The sequence below is a fragment of the Euprymna scolopes genome, chromosome 42 (assembly GCF_053919585.1).
Source record: "Euprymna scolopes isolate OS-2025 chromosome 42, ASM5391958v1, whole genome shotgun sequence".
Classification (NCBI taxonomy): domain Eukaryota; kingdom Metazoa; phylum Mollusca; class Cephalopoda; order Sepiida; family Sepiolidae; genus Euprymna; species Euprymna scolopes.
In genome coordinates, this window is record NC_136523.1 from 48,993,502 (window position 1) to 49,012,352 (window position 18,851).

At 34.5% G+C, this 18,851-nt stretch overlaps 1 protein-coding gene across 5 annotated transcripts in view; it reads right to left on the reverse strand.

The window, feature by feature from the left end:
* Positions 1-18,851, reverse strand: part of LOC145267099 (pseudouridylate synthase 1 homolog) — a 163,249-nt gene that overhangs the window by 104,511 nt on the left and 39,887 nt on the right. For all 5 annotated transcript variants that reach the window (XM_080123097.1, XM_080123099.1, XM_080123101.1 and 2 more), the window contains exons 6-10: positions 18,204-18,297; positions 13,661-13,731; positions 9,448-9,515; positions 4,811-4,911; positions 1,532-1,559 (exon numbers count right to left, since the gene is read on the reverse strand). In XM_080123097.1, the coding sequence (XP_079979223.1) occupies positions 1,532-1,559; positions 4,811-4,911; positions 9,448-9,515; positions 13,661-13,731; positions 18,204-18,297 (362 nt within the window). The remainder of the gene's footprint in view (positions 1-1,531; positions 1,560-4,810; positions 4,912-9,447; positions 9,516-13,660; positions 13,732-18,203; positions 18,298-18,851) is intronic.

Here is an 18,851-nt window from a genome sequence, read left to right on the forward strand (position 1 = left end):
GGTTTTGCAGGGGAACCATAGACTGAAGCTCAATCAAGCAATTGCCTTGAAAATAATGATACAGCAGAGATGAACACAACGTCTCTCCTATGAGAAATAGATTATAATTTTTGGAAAATAATTTAAACTTGAGAGATTTTAGAAAGCCAATTTTAATATGGAGACATTGGATAAAATTAAATTCCCTTAAAAAGTATTTTCTTTATGAGACAAAAATAAAGAAAAATCTGTATAACGTATGTACCATGACAAAGCGAAAATATCACATTCCAAAAATCATGTAAATCATCCAAACAGTTTTATTTTTAAATAAGAAAATCAAATTTTATGAAAAAGAGAGGAGGGATTATCTCTCGCGTTGCCATCTTGAAAATAATCTCAAGAAACAGGAGAGATAACTCAACAATAATTCAAATTTGCAAGATTTTTTATTGTAAATTCTATAAGTTAACATCCATTTCTGAAAAGTTGATTTGCTCATTTAAAATAAAACTACTTCATCAATTTATGTAATTTTTCGAATATGATATTTTCCGTTTTTGTCACATCATAAGGATTTTTCTTTATTTTTGTTTTTTAATATAAGGGGGGAATTCTGAACAAGAACTGTAGGATTTTATATTTTTCAATATCCTTTAAATCCATTGCAACCATTTCATTAAAGCATTGGGACCAAAAGAAAAGGTTTAGGATTTTCAATATATTTTACATGTAGAAGGAATTTATAGATTGGCCGTTTACAGTTTCTGAAGAGAGATGGCTCTAGAAGTCAATAATTGTTAGTTATCTCCTCTTTGTAGATTTGCTGCCAGCCAACACCACCTAGTGTTAGATCCTGCCACTCTTTAAAGGGGAGATAACTCAGTTAAGTATTGGTTCTTCTTTGTTCCTGTACCTATTTACTATGCCTCCCCACGGGACAGAGTTAGACACCAGGGTCGTTTTTTTAACGTGGAGAAAAGGTACAAAAATAAAAATTGTCTCAGTCGTGAAGGATTTCTCCTCCGCCGAAAGAGAACAAGAAATGGAAGTGCAGCATCTGAAGAACAGATACTACACTTTGATCTTGACCAAAAGGCTAACACGTCACAGTAATGAATATATCCAAAAATTACGAAAAAAACGATAAAGTAGAAAATTATTATAACTCTTAATGAAAATAGTTTTCGAAAACAATTAGCAAAAGTTGAGTTTTGCAAAAAAAAAAAAAGGAACCGGAGAGTTCTAATTGTAGGAAAAGGGAGGTAAATATTTTCTGAAAACTGAAAACCTTTTGCCAATTTATCAAAATTTCGTTAATAATTAATTTTATACCTTATCGTATTTCGTACTTTTGGGGGATATTTTCATATCCATGACATGACCATTAGTTTCAGTTGAAATTCAATATTTTAATTTTCAAATTACACAACAATAGTGAAGAAGAACCAAAGTATTTACTGCTAGAAACATTTAGCTTCAGAAACTGCAAACAGATAATCTACAAAGGGGAGATAATTCAATTAACAGATGTATTTAAAGAAAAACTTACATGGTGTACGATAATCTTGAGTTACGTTCTGCAAAAAACAAAAAAAAAAAAAAAGAAATTCAATTAAATATGCAGGATAAAATTTATAAATAATAGAAAAATGGGTAAAATTAAGGTTCTTAAAAATCAACGCATTTCAGGTAAAAACATTATTACGTCATGTCATGTCAAAATCAATAAAAATACCAAAAATTATGAAAAATGTTCTAGTAGAAAAATAAAATTTATCGAATTATAGTTTTATTATATATTTAAATGTGGAACAGTTATTTACAACCAACATGACAAAGTGACTTCAAAGTCGGCTTGAAAGTCAACACTAAAGTGTAATTGGATGTGCTGAAGAGTGTGGTGATCCCCAGTGCAATCAGGTGGCCACTGGCAAACCCTGAGTGTGGCAGCAAGACTCGGTACTGTCCCACAAGTCCAAAGAGACCCAGGCTTGGTTTCAGAAAAAGTGCTACGACTTTGTACCCATCTCTAACTGACCCCACTTCTCCCCCGACCTGAACCCGTTGGATTACTTTGTTTGGTCATACATCGAGAACATCACCAACATGACCTCCCACAACACCAATGCCAGCTCGATTGCCACCATACATCGAATATTCACTGAGCTATCGGACCTGTATTGAGTCGGTGATTGAGGCTGAAGGCGGCTACATTGAATAGATGTCAGCTCTACTGCATAATAAAGTTACCTGAATTGATTTTTCAATAAAAGTTTTAAAATTGTAGCATTGTTTTCTTTCAAGCAAAACATTTATTGTCTGTATGATTGTTTTGTAAAAACTCGATCTAGAACATCTTCTACTGGATCATTTTCCATAATTTTTAAAAATTTATACTGATTTCGACATGGCGCATAAGTAGTATTTTTACCTGAAATGCATTTGTTTCAAATCCTACTATTCTGCAGAAGCGCTAAAATTAGTTTCCTGAACGAAAGTTTTTCACCACTTTTATGCCCTCTGACAAAGGTTAAAATCAAGATAGAATGCAACTGAACTGTATTTTACTTCAATTCTGAATTTTTGAGATGAGATGTGAATGTTTGTATTATTTTGATTAATCGGACAATTATTCTTATCGTACCCTGCAACCTTCTTTGGATGTTGAATACGTTTCCTTTTTCTCTACTATGGAAAGGGAGATAACTTAAAAAAAATTAAAAAAACCTTCTCCCATTGGAGTTGTTCCTCTTGCAAAGTGTTTTTTTTAAATAAAAATTACTGATGGGACGATTCCAATATTTTTCCCCGATTCTAATACGATTCCGTACTAAATTCCTAATTCCAATACAATTACCAATTCCGATTCTCCAAAAATCTCTAGATATTTAATTATAAAATTGTTATCTTGTTCCAATTACCGTAAAAACACATCTTAAATGTGAATATATTCCCTCAAACGTAAAAGCACACTTGTGAGAGGGTGATCTATAGATTTAAATCTTACTGGAAGTTTAAATCAATAAATATTTATTATTCTATTATTACTACAAGCAGTGAAAGATGTTTCTTAAACCAAAATACAAATAAAAAAAAGATAATTTAAGGAATTGGTTTTGGCATTGTAAAATAGGCTCAAATTTTTCCGATTCCGATACCGATTCCCTAAAAAACTCAGATTTTCCTCGATTCCGATAAAAATACACGTGGGTATCGATCCTCTGTTTAAAAAAACGCTTCTTTTTTTTTTTTTTTCACTAATATTAACAATTAGCATATCCCGAAAAATTCAGTCATAGGAAAGCCCTAAAAAATTTCTTTGTGACCCCTTAAAGACTGAACTTTATGATCTACGGATCCACCCTCAAACCCATGGTTCGAATTCTTGCAATACAGAACTAACCCCTCTTTTCCTACGTAGAGAAAAAGGAAACACGTATTCAACACCAGAAGGACCGAAACGTTGTGTATTTTACTTATTGTTTTTATTTTGATCAAAATTCATTACATGATTTTGATTCTAGAAAATATTATGAAATTTCAAACAAGTAAAATATTTGTTTATTTTCATAATATTGCGTTGTGATTTGGCTTTCAAGCACATTTGATGCATATTTTATTCAAATTAAATCAGTGCTTCTATAACGGAACTCACACCCTGACGTCAAAATCTTGAATTTCAAGTAAAACCAATGTTATCTACTTAATTTTCATGTTACAGTAATGAACATATCCAAAAATTATGAAAAACGATATGGTAAAAAATTAATTATTAAGGAAAAAAGTTTTCAAAGACAATTAGTGAAAATTGAGTTTTGTTAAATTTGCCTAAGATTTTCAAAGCTTTCAGAAAGCAATTGCCTCCCTTATTACAATTCGAACTCTCCAGCTTATTGTTTTTCGTAATGTTTGGATATGTCCATCATTGTGACATAACCATGAAGTGGATACCATTAGTTTTGCTCGATATTCAATATTCCCATTTTCGCTCTGAGAACGAAGCAGCAGCTTTAACTATAAATTTTAAAATTAATGATAAAATAAACCATTAAATATTAAAACAAATGAAGCATACATGGTCCTCCGTGAGTGCACAGTGAACGAGGCATAAATAAAAAGGACTAAGTTTAGCATCCCCCACCCCCATTTAGCTCCAAAAGTCCCCAGGGGACGTAAAATCCTGGTGAAAATGAACAAACCGTGCAGTTTTAGGCCTTAACATATGTAAATTTGAATTCTGCATCATGCATAAAAAAATAAAATAAAATAAAATAAAATGACTAAGTTCATCATTTGCCCTCTCCCCTATTTATCCCCAAGACCTTAATATATTTAAATTTGAGTTCAGCACATTGCAAAACTGCTTAATAGACATACATAGAAAATTTTGGACAAATATGGTAAAATAGTCCAAAAACTGGAGTGTTTTTATTAGCCCTAAAAGAGCCCCTGGGGCACAACCCAAAAGTTATTGCGAAGTATAGGCAAACAAAATTATATAGAAATCAGTTAGTTACAACTTTTCAGAAAGTTTTATAAAAATCCAAGGCACCATTTTTTTTTAATAAGCACAAAAGTGTCAATTTTGGCCATTTTAACCCGAAAGACACGAGAGGGGGGGGGGGGATTTCCCAAAAAATCATTCTGTTACTTTTTTTACTCATATGATGTCTAATGTTTGTGCAAAAATTCAAAAATTTCCAAGGCGTAGTTATTGAGAAAAATGCAGACAGACGAACGGACAAGGATGAATTTACAGGTCCACCCTCCTTTTGTCAGGAGACCAAAAAGTCTTATAATAATAGGGTCAAACAAAACGTATACTCACTTCTTCGACTGGCGCTAGAACGTAAGTTGGCATCATGTAAATGTATGTACGATGTGAACAATGGTTTTTACTATTAAAAGAGTTGGTTGTCCTTTTAAAACCTGTAACGAGATAACATATATTAGCAATACACATGTAAAAATTGAGATGGCTTAAAATATTTCAATATATATATATATATATAGAAAGAGCTTGATGAGCTAAGAATCTTTTTAAATATTTTAAAATCCAATTAAAATTAAGGAAGTTATGACTATTTTTGTGCCTCACACATTTGGATATTTTTCCCTCTTTTCAAAACCATATGCGTTTTGTCACATTTTTTACACTACTTTTTCAGCAAAAATGCTGTATTTTTTTGTTAAAACAGAAGATTAAGCAATGAAATTTACTATATAAGTGTATTTTTGTGCTAGGAATTAGAATATGCTACCGAAAATCTCAAGAAATTAATGATTTCCAAATAATCTGCAGTAAATGCACATACATATGCTGCAATTCCTTAAAAATGCCATGTATCCGTTAAAAGAAAAGAAGTTAAACAACTCAAAGCTGAATTGTAATGCATTATATGTACAAATAACTGAAATCGAAATCTAGGACTGTTTAACAATTAATATATTGCAATATTTCTTTGGTATTATTGTAGATTAATACCTTCCATTAACAATCCCCAACCCCATCTGATCACCTCTCCAAAATATGCGATTTTACCATTGTAGGCAATTACGTGTGAATACATTGAAAAATTTTAATGGAAGATAAACAAGTATTATTTTAGAATTTAATGTAAAATGATTTCCCATGTTAAGCTATTCTAGTGTTTTAGGGCAGTTAACCATTTTTTTTTTTTATATAGAAGATAAATCCTGTGCACCTTTTCTTTTCTTTCTAAAAAACATTATTTATGGTTTTAAGAGGGTCTTTGTGCAATTATGAGAGGGTGAGGAGGTTGAGCTAAGGGAAATTGTGTAAACATCCTGAAAAAAACAAAAAACAATTTTAGAATATAGAGTGGGGGGTTAGTTTCACATAAATTTAATGTAAAATGATTCACCATTTCGAGACCATTCTCTCATTTTAGGACAGCTGACTAATTCATCATTTTTTTTATGGGTGATAAACCGTGCACTTTTCTTTAAGGAAGGATCTGTTTTTTGTTTGTTTTAGACACTTATATGTAGCTTACCTAGGAACTTTGTTTGCTGAGGAGCTTGCCACTTGGACTTAGTGTTATTGTTAGGGCTAAAGAAGGTTTTAGGAGGAGGAGGCTTGCCAATCGTCCCTAGGGTTAGAGGTAGGATAAAGGGAGTTTTTTTAAGAGGGCATTTGACACTCATATTTACAGTTAGTGGATCATAATTATTGGGTTTTGAAAATGTTATGCTGTAGATTTTGGGCATCAAATTACTTAGATGTAAACTTACATAAACGAGGGGTGTGAAACTTGACAAGAATTACGACAAACAGAAAAAATAAATTTATATTATTTAATTGGAATTCATTATTGAGATGAGTATTATTTATTAATTTACTTATTGCGGACTATTATCCTCATCTTTTTTAGTTGTTTCACAATGTTTCGGCCAACTATTCCTCTGGCCTTCATCAGGTGGTAACCACGACGGGATAGGAAATCTGAATCTCCTAACTGCATTCTCAACAATTATTGCCATCCATAGCATCCAGAGGCTTACTTGGCCAACATGTGGTGAGACAGCAACAACTATGGAAGGCAGTAATTACTGAGAATGCAGTTAGGAGATTCAGAGTTCCTATCTCATCACGGTTACCATCTGACGAAGGTCAGAGGAATAGTTGGCCAAAAGGTCGTAAAACAACAACTAATAAAGATGAGAATAATAGTCCACAATAAAATAAATTAATATAATACTCATCTCAATAATGAATTCCAAATAAATAACATATATACCATTCGGTACGGACCCGACCATGGAAGTTCAGATAATGAATAAACGTGGACTTATAAGACCAAAAAATCCAACCGTGATCACCCTTTGGGGCCCGTGGGATAGAGACATTGAATCTCTACAGTTCCAGGTGAGAATTGTCTGAAGATAGCGGTTTACTTGGCCAAAACCTGGTGAGACGACAACAACTATGGATGGCAGTAATTGCTGAGAATACAGTTCCTATCCCGTCGTGGTTACCACCTGACGAAGACCAGAGGAATAGTTGGACGAAACGTCATGAAACAACTAAGAAAGATGAGGCTAATAGTCCAATAAATAAATTAAAAATAAATTTTATTCAAAACAAGTGACGTTTGGAAAACTTATTAAGTACAGGGTGGGCCAAAATAAGGGTCCTATCTTTAAATTTGAATAACATCCACAAAATAAAAGTTAAACTCACCAAACTTTATGTGTGTGTAGACTGACCCTTCCGAGATTTTTTTGAAATGAACAAAACAAATTTTGGCCGAAAAACACTTCTTAAAACTTACATGAATTTATGAATTTTTAAAAATAGGACCCTTATTTTGGCCCACCCTGTATTTTTTGCCCACTTACTTAAATATCAAAAAACACTTTTTGCTAAAGCTAACAAATCATTCAAAAAATTTTTGATGAATTTGGTTTTTATTTTCAATTACATTTCTTGTCCAAGTGACACATTATTTCATTAAACTTTCCAGTTTAAGACGTTTTTTATTTCTCTACCTGAACTTCAGGCCAAGATGTAGTATTCTGATGCTACACTTCGCCTTTTCTGCAAAGGTCAAATCTTTTGAACTTTGACCACTTGGCAGCCAAATTTTCAGCCAAAAAAACGATTAAAAAGCTTGCCCTATGTCTGAATACACTTTATGTAAAATATCAAATGTTTAGACCAAAAATTGGCTGAGTAATTTGGTAGAGACCACAGAGGTCAAATTGTTTTTAACTTTGACCCCAATTTTGACCTCTTAACATCTATTGTTTTGGGCTCAAAAAGTTTGATCCCTATCCAAGTAACCTACATTTAAAATTTCAAGTGTTTAGACCCAAGTTTGGTAGAGTTTTCAAAGGTTAAACTTTGACACCTTGACAGCCAAATTTCTGCCCGAAAACCGATTAAAAAGATTTCCCCAAATCTCAATATCCTTTATGTCAAATCTTGAGTCTGTAGACTGAAAATTATCAGAGTAGTTTGGTAGGGAAATGTAGACACAGACATACACACGCACACACAATTTCACTTTTCTAAATATATAGATTAGCCTTTCTGGATAAAGACACTCAAACAAGTAGCTTGATTTAAGCCAGTCTGATGGGACGCATTCAAAAAACTGCATACTGTGATGGACTTTTTTTTACCAGAATAACAATTTCACAATAAAGATTGAATTACAGTACTTGTTTAATCAAGACATTACAAAACGAAAATATTGAAAAAAAATTATATTGTACATGTTAGAGAATGGACCAAGAGAGAGAGAGGGGGGGGTGTTTAAATCATATAGTTAGACACGTAGACTGGAAGTCAAGATCAGCTGATTGGATTGCGTGTGAGTCACGTGATCAGGTTGGCTGAATCGTTGAGATTTGATTTGGACTTAGAAGAGAACGGACGGCTTCCCGTTGTCTCCTCCCCTTCACTGGGGGGGACGAACGCTGACGTGTGTAGAAGAAGAACCCACACAGGCCGATTTCACTTTCCACCTTCTGCAGGACATCTGGAGAAAGTGAAATAAAAACTATAGAACTAATTCCTTGTCTTGGAGTGATTGAATCTTCATCCAAAAACAGGTATCAAGTCTCCCTCCAGGACGAGAAATTCCAGATGGTCCAACATCGAAGAAGCAGAAGTAGGTTCTGAAAATACATGTCACTCACACACGATTCACTTTATGATACAACATAAATATATAATATAACACGTCATCTCTTCTAATCCATTATTAGAGATAATGTAACAAACATGATACGACAATACAACATGGAATTAAGTTCTCATAAAAAATATTTCACTTAATTTGATCAAGTAGTTTTTTTTTCTTACAACGGAAAAACAATTTGTTTTGACAGTGATATTAGCAATGTCCGACTTCATTATTTAGAAGCTATGATTTAACATGGAGAAGAGAGATGTCTTGTAACGTGTCTTTTTTTTTTCATTAGCCAACAACGCTCGCATGTGAAAGACTGAGTTATCTCCCCATGGTGCGCTCCACAACTCCCTTCCTTGTGGTCTAAAAATCCAAACATGGTTGATTCTGCTCGCTGTCATAACAAATTGTTTTTCCACTGTAAAAAAATTTTTTTTTAATATTTTCATCAAATTAAGTGAAATTGTTTATGAGAACTTAATTTCATAACAGGTACGTACAACAATTTTTTAAAAAATATTTTTTATTTTTTATGTCGTGGAGTCTATAGCAATACATCACTCAAGCATGAATTGGTGAGTGGTGTATTGCTAAGGACTCCACGACACGGACGCTTAAGCAAAGGATGACCTAGATCCACGTACACCCACACGCACATGACGCCAACTGTGAATCTGAAGACCTGGGGCAGCTGATGGAAGACAGGAGATTCTGGAGAGGAAGAGTCACATTGGTCCGGGTAAGGAGCCCATGATGATGATGATGAATGTCTTGATTAAACTAAACAAGTACCTGAATTACTTACCTAAAACTTTGATCTGTGCAGGGAGATGATTGTTCAATTGGTCAACAAGGTTTTCCACATTCAAAAGCATGTAAAAAGACAAAAACAAAAAGGAAATTAAGCAGCTTGTCTACATAAAATTGAGCACACAAATAATGGAACATTGCATACATTTCCACACATAAGCAATCACAAAGGAAACCCAAAAAAAAGAATAACTCGACTCAATTTATTTATTTTTTTTTTGGCACTTGTACAGTTTAATGAAGACATTAAAAAATGAAAATATCGAAAAAAAGGTTATATTGTACGTATCCGTTTTGGACTGAAGATCTCAAAAAAAAAAAAAAAATTTCATTTAATTTGATCGAGTAGTTTTTTTTATTTACCGCGGAAAAACACATTCTTATGAGAGCGCGTTGAAGTCAGCCATTATGAAATTTGCTGAACACGCCATGAGGAGATAACTCCATGTAAAGCGCGGACACTCCCTCCCCATTTTTAATTCTAGCTTTTCTTCCTAAAAATCAAACCTTTTGCTCGATATCATAACAAACCGTTTTTTTGCTGTAAAAAAAAAAAAAAAAAAAAAAAAACTACTTGATGAAATTAAGTGAAAATTTTTTTTTTGGGGGGGGGGGGGGGAACTTCGTTCCATAATGGATACATGCAATATAACCTTTTTTCGACATTTTAATTTTTTGACGTCTTGATTAAACTGTACAAGTACCGTAAATTCAAACTGGGAAGCATCAGTCTTAACAATGACATTAGCAGTGGAAGATCTTCAAAATTTGATATTGATATTTTAAAGACAAAAATCGAAGAATATGCAAATATCATTACTAGAACACTTCCACAAGAATTGCAAGTTCCAAAAAATAAAGTTCATTGAATAAATTATGGGGTTATAGTCAGTTAACATACTTCCTAACTTCCAGAAATGGTAACTGCCAGCAACCACTGTAAAAAAGTAATAAAGAACGCAAGAGAGTTGTATGCTCAGTCCGTCAAGTCCAAAGTAGCTGAGCAGCGGCTTGGTTCCCACCAGTTTTGGCAAATAGCAAACAGAATCCTGAATAGAAGCGTGTGCTCTATCCCAATTATCATAAATGGACCTGAGGTAATCTTGTCAGCATCAGACAAAGCCAAACTCATTGCCAAGAACTTTGCGGCTAATTCTAACCTTTGCGACCAAGGCTGCCAACTTCTAATATTTCCTCCTGTATTAGAAAACATGCTATGTGATATACAAATATATGTACGTGATGTTGCCAAGCTAATCAAAAACCTTGATTCCAGTAAAGCAACTGGCCCTGACGGTATTCCAATTATAGTACTCAAAAGACTTCAACCAGAACTTGCGGCTATCCTTACAAAACTGTTTAAACGTTGTCTTAAGGAGAATTGCTTCCCATCACCCTGGAAAATCTCATCATTTAAGAATTCAGGTGATCGCTCATCTCCCTCACAGTACAGGCCAATAAGTCTCCTGTGCGTCATGAGTAAGTTGCTGGAATCTGTGTTAAATAGAGAAGTAATCAACCATCTCAGCAAAAATAACCTTCTTAGTGACACGCAATATGGTTTCTGTTCTGCTAGATCTACAACAGATGTGCTTACAGTTATATCTCATAGGATTAGCGAATATCTCGACAGAGGCTACCTTTCTAGGGCAATTGCTCTTGACATATCAAAGGCCTTTGACAGAGTATGGCATAAAGGTTTGCTTCACAAGATCTCCAGCTACGGTATAGCTGGAAATGTCTTCTCAATTATTAAATCATTTCTCTGTGATAGGTTCATAAGAGTAGTGGCTGATGGGCAGAAATCAAAAGCTCTTAGTATTAACGCTGGAGTCCCTCAGGGGTCCATCCTGAGCCCAACTCTCTTCCTGATCTATATTAATGATCTTCCAAACCACATCCTTACATCATTCGTAGACATCTATGCTGATGGCACTACTATCTATGGTAGCCCATCTAAAACCGTAAACGACCAAGTTCTCTCTGATTCTCTCTCCTCTGATCTTGAGCAAGTGGTACAATGGAGAAAGAGGTGGATTGTTACTTTTAATGCATCTAAAACCAAGCTTTTATCTTTATATCATCAACTCTCTGATCCCCATCTGGCATCAATTGAAATGAATGGCTCTCGTCTTGGGGAGGCCTCATTCTCAGCTTCTGAGCTTGACCTTTACTCCTGATCTTAAATGGAACACATACATTAAATCCGTTGCCAAGGCCGCTGGAAAAATGGTGGGATCCTTCTATCGATCCAGTAGATATCTCACTGCTGATGCAATTCTCTATCTATATAAGAGCCAGATACGTCCAAGGATGGAGTACTGTTGCCACATCTGGGCAGGAGCTGCTAGAAAGGACATATACTGTCTTGATAGAGTTCAAAATAGACTTTGTAGCCTTGTAGGGGATGTCCTTTTCTCTTCCCTGCAACCTCTTTTTCACAGAAGAGATGTTGTGAGTTTGTCTCTGCTTTATCGTTATTTTCATGGCAAGTGCTCGGCTGAGCTCCATTCTACGGTCCCCCCACCTCGCCAAACTTTCACAAGAAACACATGTCTAGCAGAAAACACTATCACTAATTTCCCCCACTCTTTATCTGTGCCTAAACCTAAACATAGATTCCATGAGCAAAGATTCTTTCTTAGAACTGCACACCTATGGAATTGTCTTCTGTTTTTCTGCTTTCCAGCTGACTACAATATGGTTGTCTTCAAGTCTAACGTAAACAAGTTTTTGATGAGCCGTTCCATATAAGTTAACAAATTTACCAAATCTCCATTACTAACGATTACTATATTGTCCAATTTCTACTGTACACTATTTAACCCTTATCCTCGAGTGGCCTCTTGGCCTTGATAAGTGGTGATGCCTATGTAAAAAAAAAAAAAAATCAGTTCTTTCATTTTTTTTCTCTCTCATGCCTATATCTCCCTTGTTCAAGTACTCTTTTTTATTTTTATTTAGTTTTTATACTCATTCTGTTTTTATTTTTATTTAATAATCATTGAAAAGCTTTTTTGGTCTTATTTAAATTAAGACTTATTGAAATTAGTTTTATTTTTTTTTTTAAAGAATTATAGAAAACACTTTAAAAAATTTTTTTTAAAAACCATTTTAGGAATATTATGTATTGAATACATTTTTGTTTATGATGTTTGAAATCTTGTTATTTTGATTTCAATAATTTTATTTTTATACTTTCATAAACATATATTTATCAAATAAATTCAATAAAAAAAAAAAAAACTATTTTTAAAATTATAAATAAATAAAAATAATTTCAATAATTCTAAATTAAAAGAAGACCAAAAATTTCCCCGTCTGAACTCCAATCCCTGGTCCCCCCTCACCAATCTTTCACGAAAAACACCCGTCTAGCTGAATCCACTGTGAAAAATTTCCCCCACTCTATATCTGTGCCTAAATCAAAACGCGGATTCCATGAACAAAGCTTCTTTCTTAGAACTGCACGCCTGTGGAACTCTGTTCCGTCTGCCTGCTTCCCCCCAGACTACAACTTGGATGTGTTCAAGTCCAATGTTAACAAATTCCTAATAACCCACCCCCTTAATTAAACACTTCATCAAATCTCCACACTAACGTAATGTACTTGCAATAACCCTTATCCCTGAGTGGCTTCCGGGCCTTGATAAGTGGTGATCACTGTGTAAAAAAAAAAAGAAAAAAAGACCAAAAAAACTTTTCAATGATTATTAAAAAAAAAAAAAAAAAGAACGGTAAAAAAAAAAAACGTAATAAAAAAAAAAAAAAAAAAAAGAATACATGCACAGGGGAGATATAGGCGTGAGAAAAAAAAGCAAAGGAACTGATTTGCCTTATCACCACTTATTATTACTCAACTTCAAAGGTTTGTTACTGCTAGGTAAGATGTACGGTAGGGCAACAGAGTATTCTTTTCATTATTTCGATACTCGAGTATATATATATATGTGTTGATATCTTATATGTTTTTTATATAGAGTGATGTGGTTCTCGGTAGATTAACTGTGTCAAACTGTGTCAGATATATACTTGAGAGTTAAAACAAGGAAGAGAATATGCTGGGGTTTTTTTGTTGTTTTTTTTTACGTGAGGGGGATCACCACTTATCAAGGCCAGGAAGCCACTCGGGGATAAGGGTTATTGTGTTGTCCTTGTAATATGTAACACTTCATTTCATGTATAAATATTTTCATCAGATAATACTTATCTTTAAAGAAACAACTTGTCCGACGGCTGAAACTCCTTTGTCCGTACGTGCGGCACGTTGGAATGACATCTGCAAGAGCATTTTTTTTATTATTTTAATTGGAATTTATTGAGACGAGTATTATTTATTAATTTATTTATTGCGGACTATTATCCTCATCTATTAGATAGTGTTTCACAACGTTTCAGCCAACTATTCCTCTGGCCTTCATCAGGTAGTAACCGCAACAGGATAGGAAGTCTAAATCTTCTAACTGCATCCTCGGCAAATACTGCCTTCCATAGTTGTTGTCATTTCACCACGTTTCTGACCGGCTTTAGGTAGGATTGAAACCGCTATCTTCAAACAATTCTTACCTGGAACAATAGAGATTCAACGTCTCTATCTACAGCGCCATTGGAGCCCGTAGCGCAGTGGATAGAGACGTTGAATCTCTACGGTTCCATCTAAAAGATAAGGATAATAGTCCGCAATAAATAAATAAACATTTTTTTTAAATTAACCAAAATTGAAAAACAAAGAAAAAAATAAAATTATAAAAAAAATAAAAAAAACAGCAAAAGTGGAAAAATTAAATTTTAATAATATTAGCTATTATAAATTATAATATAGATACATTCCAAGATCTAAATGTTTATTTTTCATGGAAAACAGTTCTTCCAGCATGTTAAAATTTGGGTACATTTTTTACAGATGCGTTTCATTAGGCAGAAACAATCAATTATTATTATGTCGATACCGACTCTTTTCACACATATAGTCCTTGGAAAAAAATACAGAAATTACTTTCTTCCTTTTATTTTACAAGCTAGGTATTATTATTATTATATTATCATTATTATATTATTATTATTATTATTATAGTATTATTATCTATATATTAATAGGATAGCGTGTGTGTTATTTATTTTGTGTGTTACACACTTACATCTGAGTGACTGTCGTTTTATTGTTACAGACTTCCATTTCTTGGAATAAATAATTTTACCAAGAATTCTTCATAAATTTTGGTTTCGGTTATAGTTGATGGCATTCCAGTAATCTATTTTTTTTATAAATAATTTTATCAAGAATTCTTCATAAGTTTTGGTTTCGGTTATAGCTGAAGAAATTCAAGTTATACATATATATATACATATATATATATTTTTTTTTTTTTTTTTTTTTCATAAATTTTGGTTTCGGTTTCGATTCAAGCTGATGCACCCAAGTCATATAAATATATTTTTTTTACTTTTGAAATTGCAACTTTATAATATATAAAAACATTAACTCTTATAATAATATATACAAAATCTGTAAGAATTAAAATATCATATTTAAGTATACTTTACGACCGGGCTATGCCGGGCGTCCCTGCTAGCTTAGATAAAAACTTTTGCAATTTGAACAAACAATAATATCAGAGCATCTACAGAATGTTAACATCAATATAATTGCTTTGGGTAAAAGAAAACTGACTGCAAGTCTCAAAATAGCCAACTCCCTCATCCTTTTCCCATCTCTTGGAATACCTTCACGTCTGAATGGAAATCTTAGATTCTGGCCTTCGTCAGTAGTCACCATTCGACCACTCAAAATATATCTACTGAAGATAACAGTCAGATAGTGTCCATTCAAAAGGGCTTATCTGCAGATAATCTCAGACATTTTCTTAAGTAGGTTGGTCTTAAAATGATTTCCTATTTAAAGAGGTATATATCCTTTTTCAAACAAAAAAATATCTCTTGCATGGCTGGACTCCAATCAGAGATTTAAATTCTCTGTACACCTCCCATTTCCCTTGAGATTTTTGCTTGACCAAATCGAAACATATAAATCCCATTAACATGGTCATTCAACCAAGAATCCTAAGGGCTCAAACTATTCAGAGTGACACTAGCCCAACTGACCAGCAACCCTCAGAAAAACCAATATCCAACTTCATCTGCCTCATCCTGAGACGATGGCTCTTATTGTCTCCTCTTCCAATCTTCTGAAATCTATTCATTCCTGACCAAATTTTGGCCTTGTGAGTGGTCACCATTTGACCACATAGAAGCTAACTACTCGAGATATCTACTCAAGATAACGGCTAGACAGTGTCCATTTAAACGGGTCCTGCTAGTCTACAAATAATCTTGGACATTACGTTTTTCAAATAGGTCGGTTTCAACATGTCTCACTGTTTAATGTTTATCAAACAAATAAAAAAATCTCTTGGCTGGCCAGATTCCAATCATACGAAGTGCCTTCACTAAGTTTCCAGATATATTTTTTTGTACAAGCATTTAAAATTGTCATAGACACTTTAAAATTCAGTATGTTATTGTTATATATCTTATGAGATGATTGACCAATTTTTTTGATTTCAGGTTCAAATGAACAGCTACAGCAGGAATTGGAATACACCCTACTAAAGCCTGATGGTCACAGCTGGTGAATTTCAAAAATGCAATCTGGATATGAGGACACGTTAGAAAAATGATATGCAATAAAATTCTGTTTTAAACTTGGAAAAAAAATTGCCACAGAAACTTATGGAATGCTTCAGACTGCTTTTGGACCATCTTGCAAGCATCAGTATTTGAGTGACATAAGAGATTCAAGGAAGGAAGGGAGTCTGTAAGGGATGATGAGAGGGGGGGGGTCAGAACACCAGAGTTGATTGGCCAAATAAAGAATTCATGGATAAGGACTATCGTGTCTCTACAGATACAATAATTGCACAGTTTGATGTCAGTGTGGGAACTGTACACACAATTATTTGCAAGGAACTGAAGATGCAGAAGATTTGCGCAAAGTTTTTCATAGACTCCTTCAGAAGACAAGTCTGGGTCTCTTTGGATTTGTGGACTGGTGCAAAGTCCTGCTGCCACACCCAGTGTCTGTCAGCGGCCACCTGATTGCACCAGAGAATCACCACACTCTTCAGCATATCCAAGCACACTTTGGAGTTGACTTTCAAGCCGAATTTGAAGATATTGGCCTGATATGGCCTTCACTTGAAACCACCTCAAAAACCATAGCGGTGGCCGGAAACTTTGTTTTCATCACCCTGAGCACATCTGTTATTCGTGGCATTCCAGCAATGCATTTTCAGGGTGCTGGCAATGGTCCTGCTGTCATAACTTGAATCAAAAGAGAGCATGAGTTGTACAGCGGCGTATCTCTGATCTCGCTCGTTGAATATTGTGTAACTTTACGACATGAAAGAAGGCTCCTATCGCTCTTGAGATTGTACACATTTAATGGAGTTTATCTGGAGCCCATCGAGGAACATTACTTTTCTCAAATAGGCTGATCTCAGCATGGTTCCCTATTTAATAACATACTTATTTTTCAAAACTCCAATCATAAATATTTTCAATTCCTGTGCCCCCTCTCCACCACTTTTCCCTTGAGCCGAGCATCGCAACAACGTCTACCATTCATATGCACCAACAAAACATGCACCCAGCACGTTTACAAAAAGAGCAAAGTTAAAAATGATTTCTTAAATAGGTCAGTCTCCACATGATTCCCCATTTAATAAGTTATTTTTCAAGCAAAGAAAATATTCATGGGTGATCAGACTCCAAACAGAGATATCTTCACGTTCTCCTTTGGTCAAGCATTAGCTGCAACAGCTGGTTTAGGACAACAAAATTTAAAAAAAAAAAAAATTTGTTGTCTTTGCAAGCCAACAACCGCCGGGTTTGAGATCACCACTGTCACCAACCTTCATCTGTCTGTCTCTCACCGACCTAACCTGTCAACTCCTTTTATACATGTCTCTCACATGATTTCGCGTGACTCCCACCAGAGCACACCTTTTAAAAAAAAACTATGGACACCGTCTTGATTTCGCCCAACCTCGCTCGACACACACACACGGTAAGACCTCTGTTCGTTTGATCTGTTTTTCCCTTTCTTTTTCTCCTTTCCTTCTGCTAACTTTAAATAACACATATGCATCATTAAAACATGCATCCAAGAGCTGCATGCCTGATCCAAGGCTCCTAAAACATGGTGGACTGTCCAAAGGAAAAAGGCCCGCAAGAGGATAGCGGAAACGGTTCAAAGATAATCTGAAGCCCTCCCTCAAACAATTCCATCAGTATTCTAACTCATGGGTAAAAATTAATCCAAGACGGATGTTCCTGGCATGCCACAACTCACAAAGTGGCTACAATTGCTGAATCAGCACGCAATGAAGAACAAGAGAAAACATGACATTAGAAAAGACAGAGCAGTCAGCACCTCTGATACAAGGCCACCTGGCGTTGCTCGGGACCGTCTAAGATATGAGATATTCCTGGTGTGCCACAACTCCCAACGTGGCTACAATTACTGAATCTAGATGCAATGAAGAATGCAAGAGAAAAAAATGACATTAGAAAAGACTGAGCAATCAACATCTCTGATACAGAATTATCCCACATGTGTCCAACATGTGGGAAATACTTCAGAGCTCGAATCGGTCTAACAAGCCATCTTCGAACCCACAGAATAATTACATGATCACGGCGATTTTCACAAACGAAGAAGATCACAAGAAAAGCAAATTTAAAAATGATTACCTTGTGAAGCGAATCGACATGGTCTTGGGGAACGAGACCAACTTTGACTAAAGCTTTGAAAAGTTCACTCTCGATAGTCGGGAATGTGGTATTTCTGAAAAATACAAACAAAAACCAAAAATATTACAAGCATCATCAGTAGTTAGACAAGTAGGGGATAAGGGTTTATTTTTCCATTTAACACACTTAAGGATACACATCTTAAATTCAGTTATCTTTGTATTTTATATTCTAGGCTTGTAATCCTATTGTAACTGCTGGTTTAATGCTATTAGACTGGTCTAGTGCTAAAGAGAGATGAAGAAAAATATAAATTACTAGTCTGTTAAAAATGGGCTAAAGTTATAGCCCACTGGCTAAGAATGAGTGCTTTATGTCAACTTGATGGTTTAATATGGTTAAATTTGGACTAATTTTTGCATTAAATACTCACCTCTATTAATCCCTAACTATGCATTGAATGGATACCATAATACTTAGTTTGTTGCACCTTATCATAACAAAGGCCCATACCAAATTTCAGCCAGGTTTGCCCAGTTGTTTGAAAAAATTTCTAGAAAAAATGTGGTAATTAATACCTATTAATCCTAAACTGTGCATCAAACATAACAGAATACTAAGTCTGCTGCACAAACAAAAGTCAATACA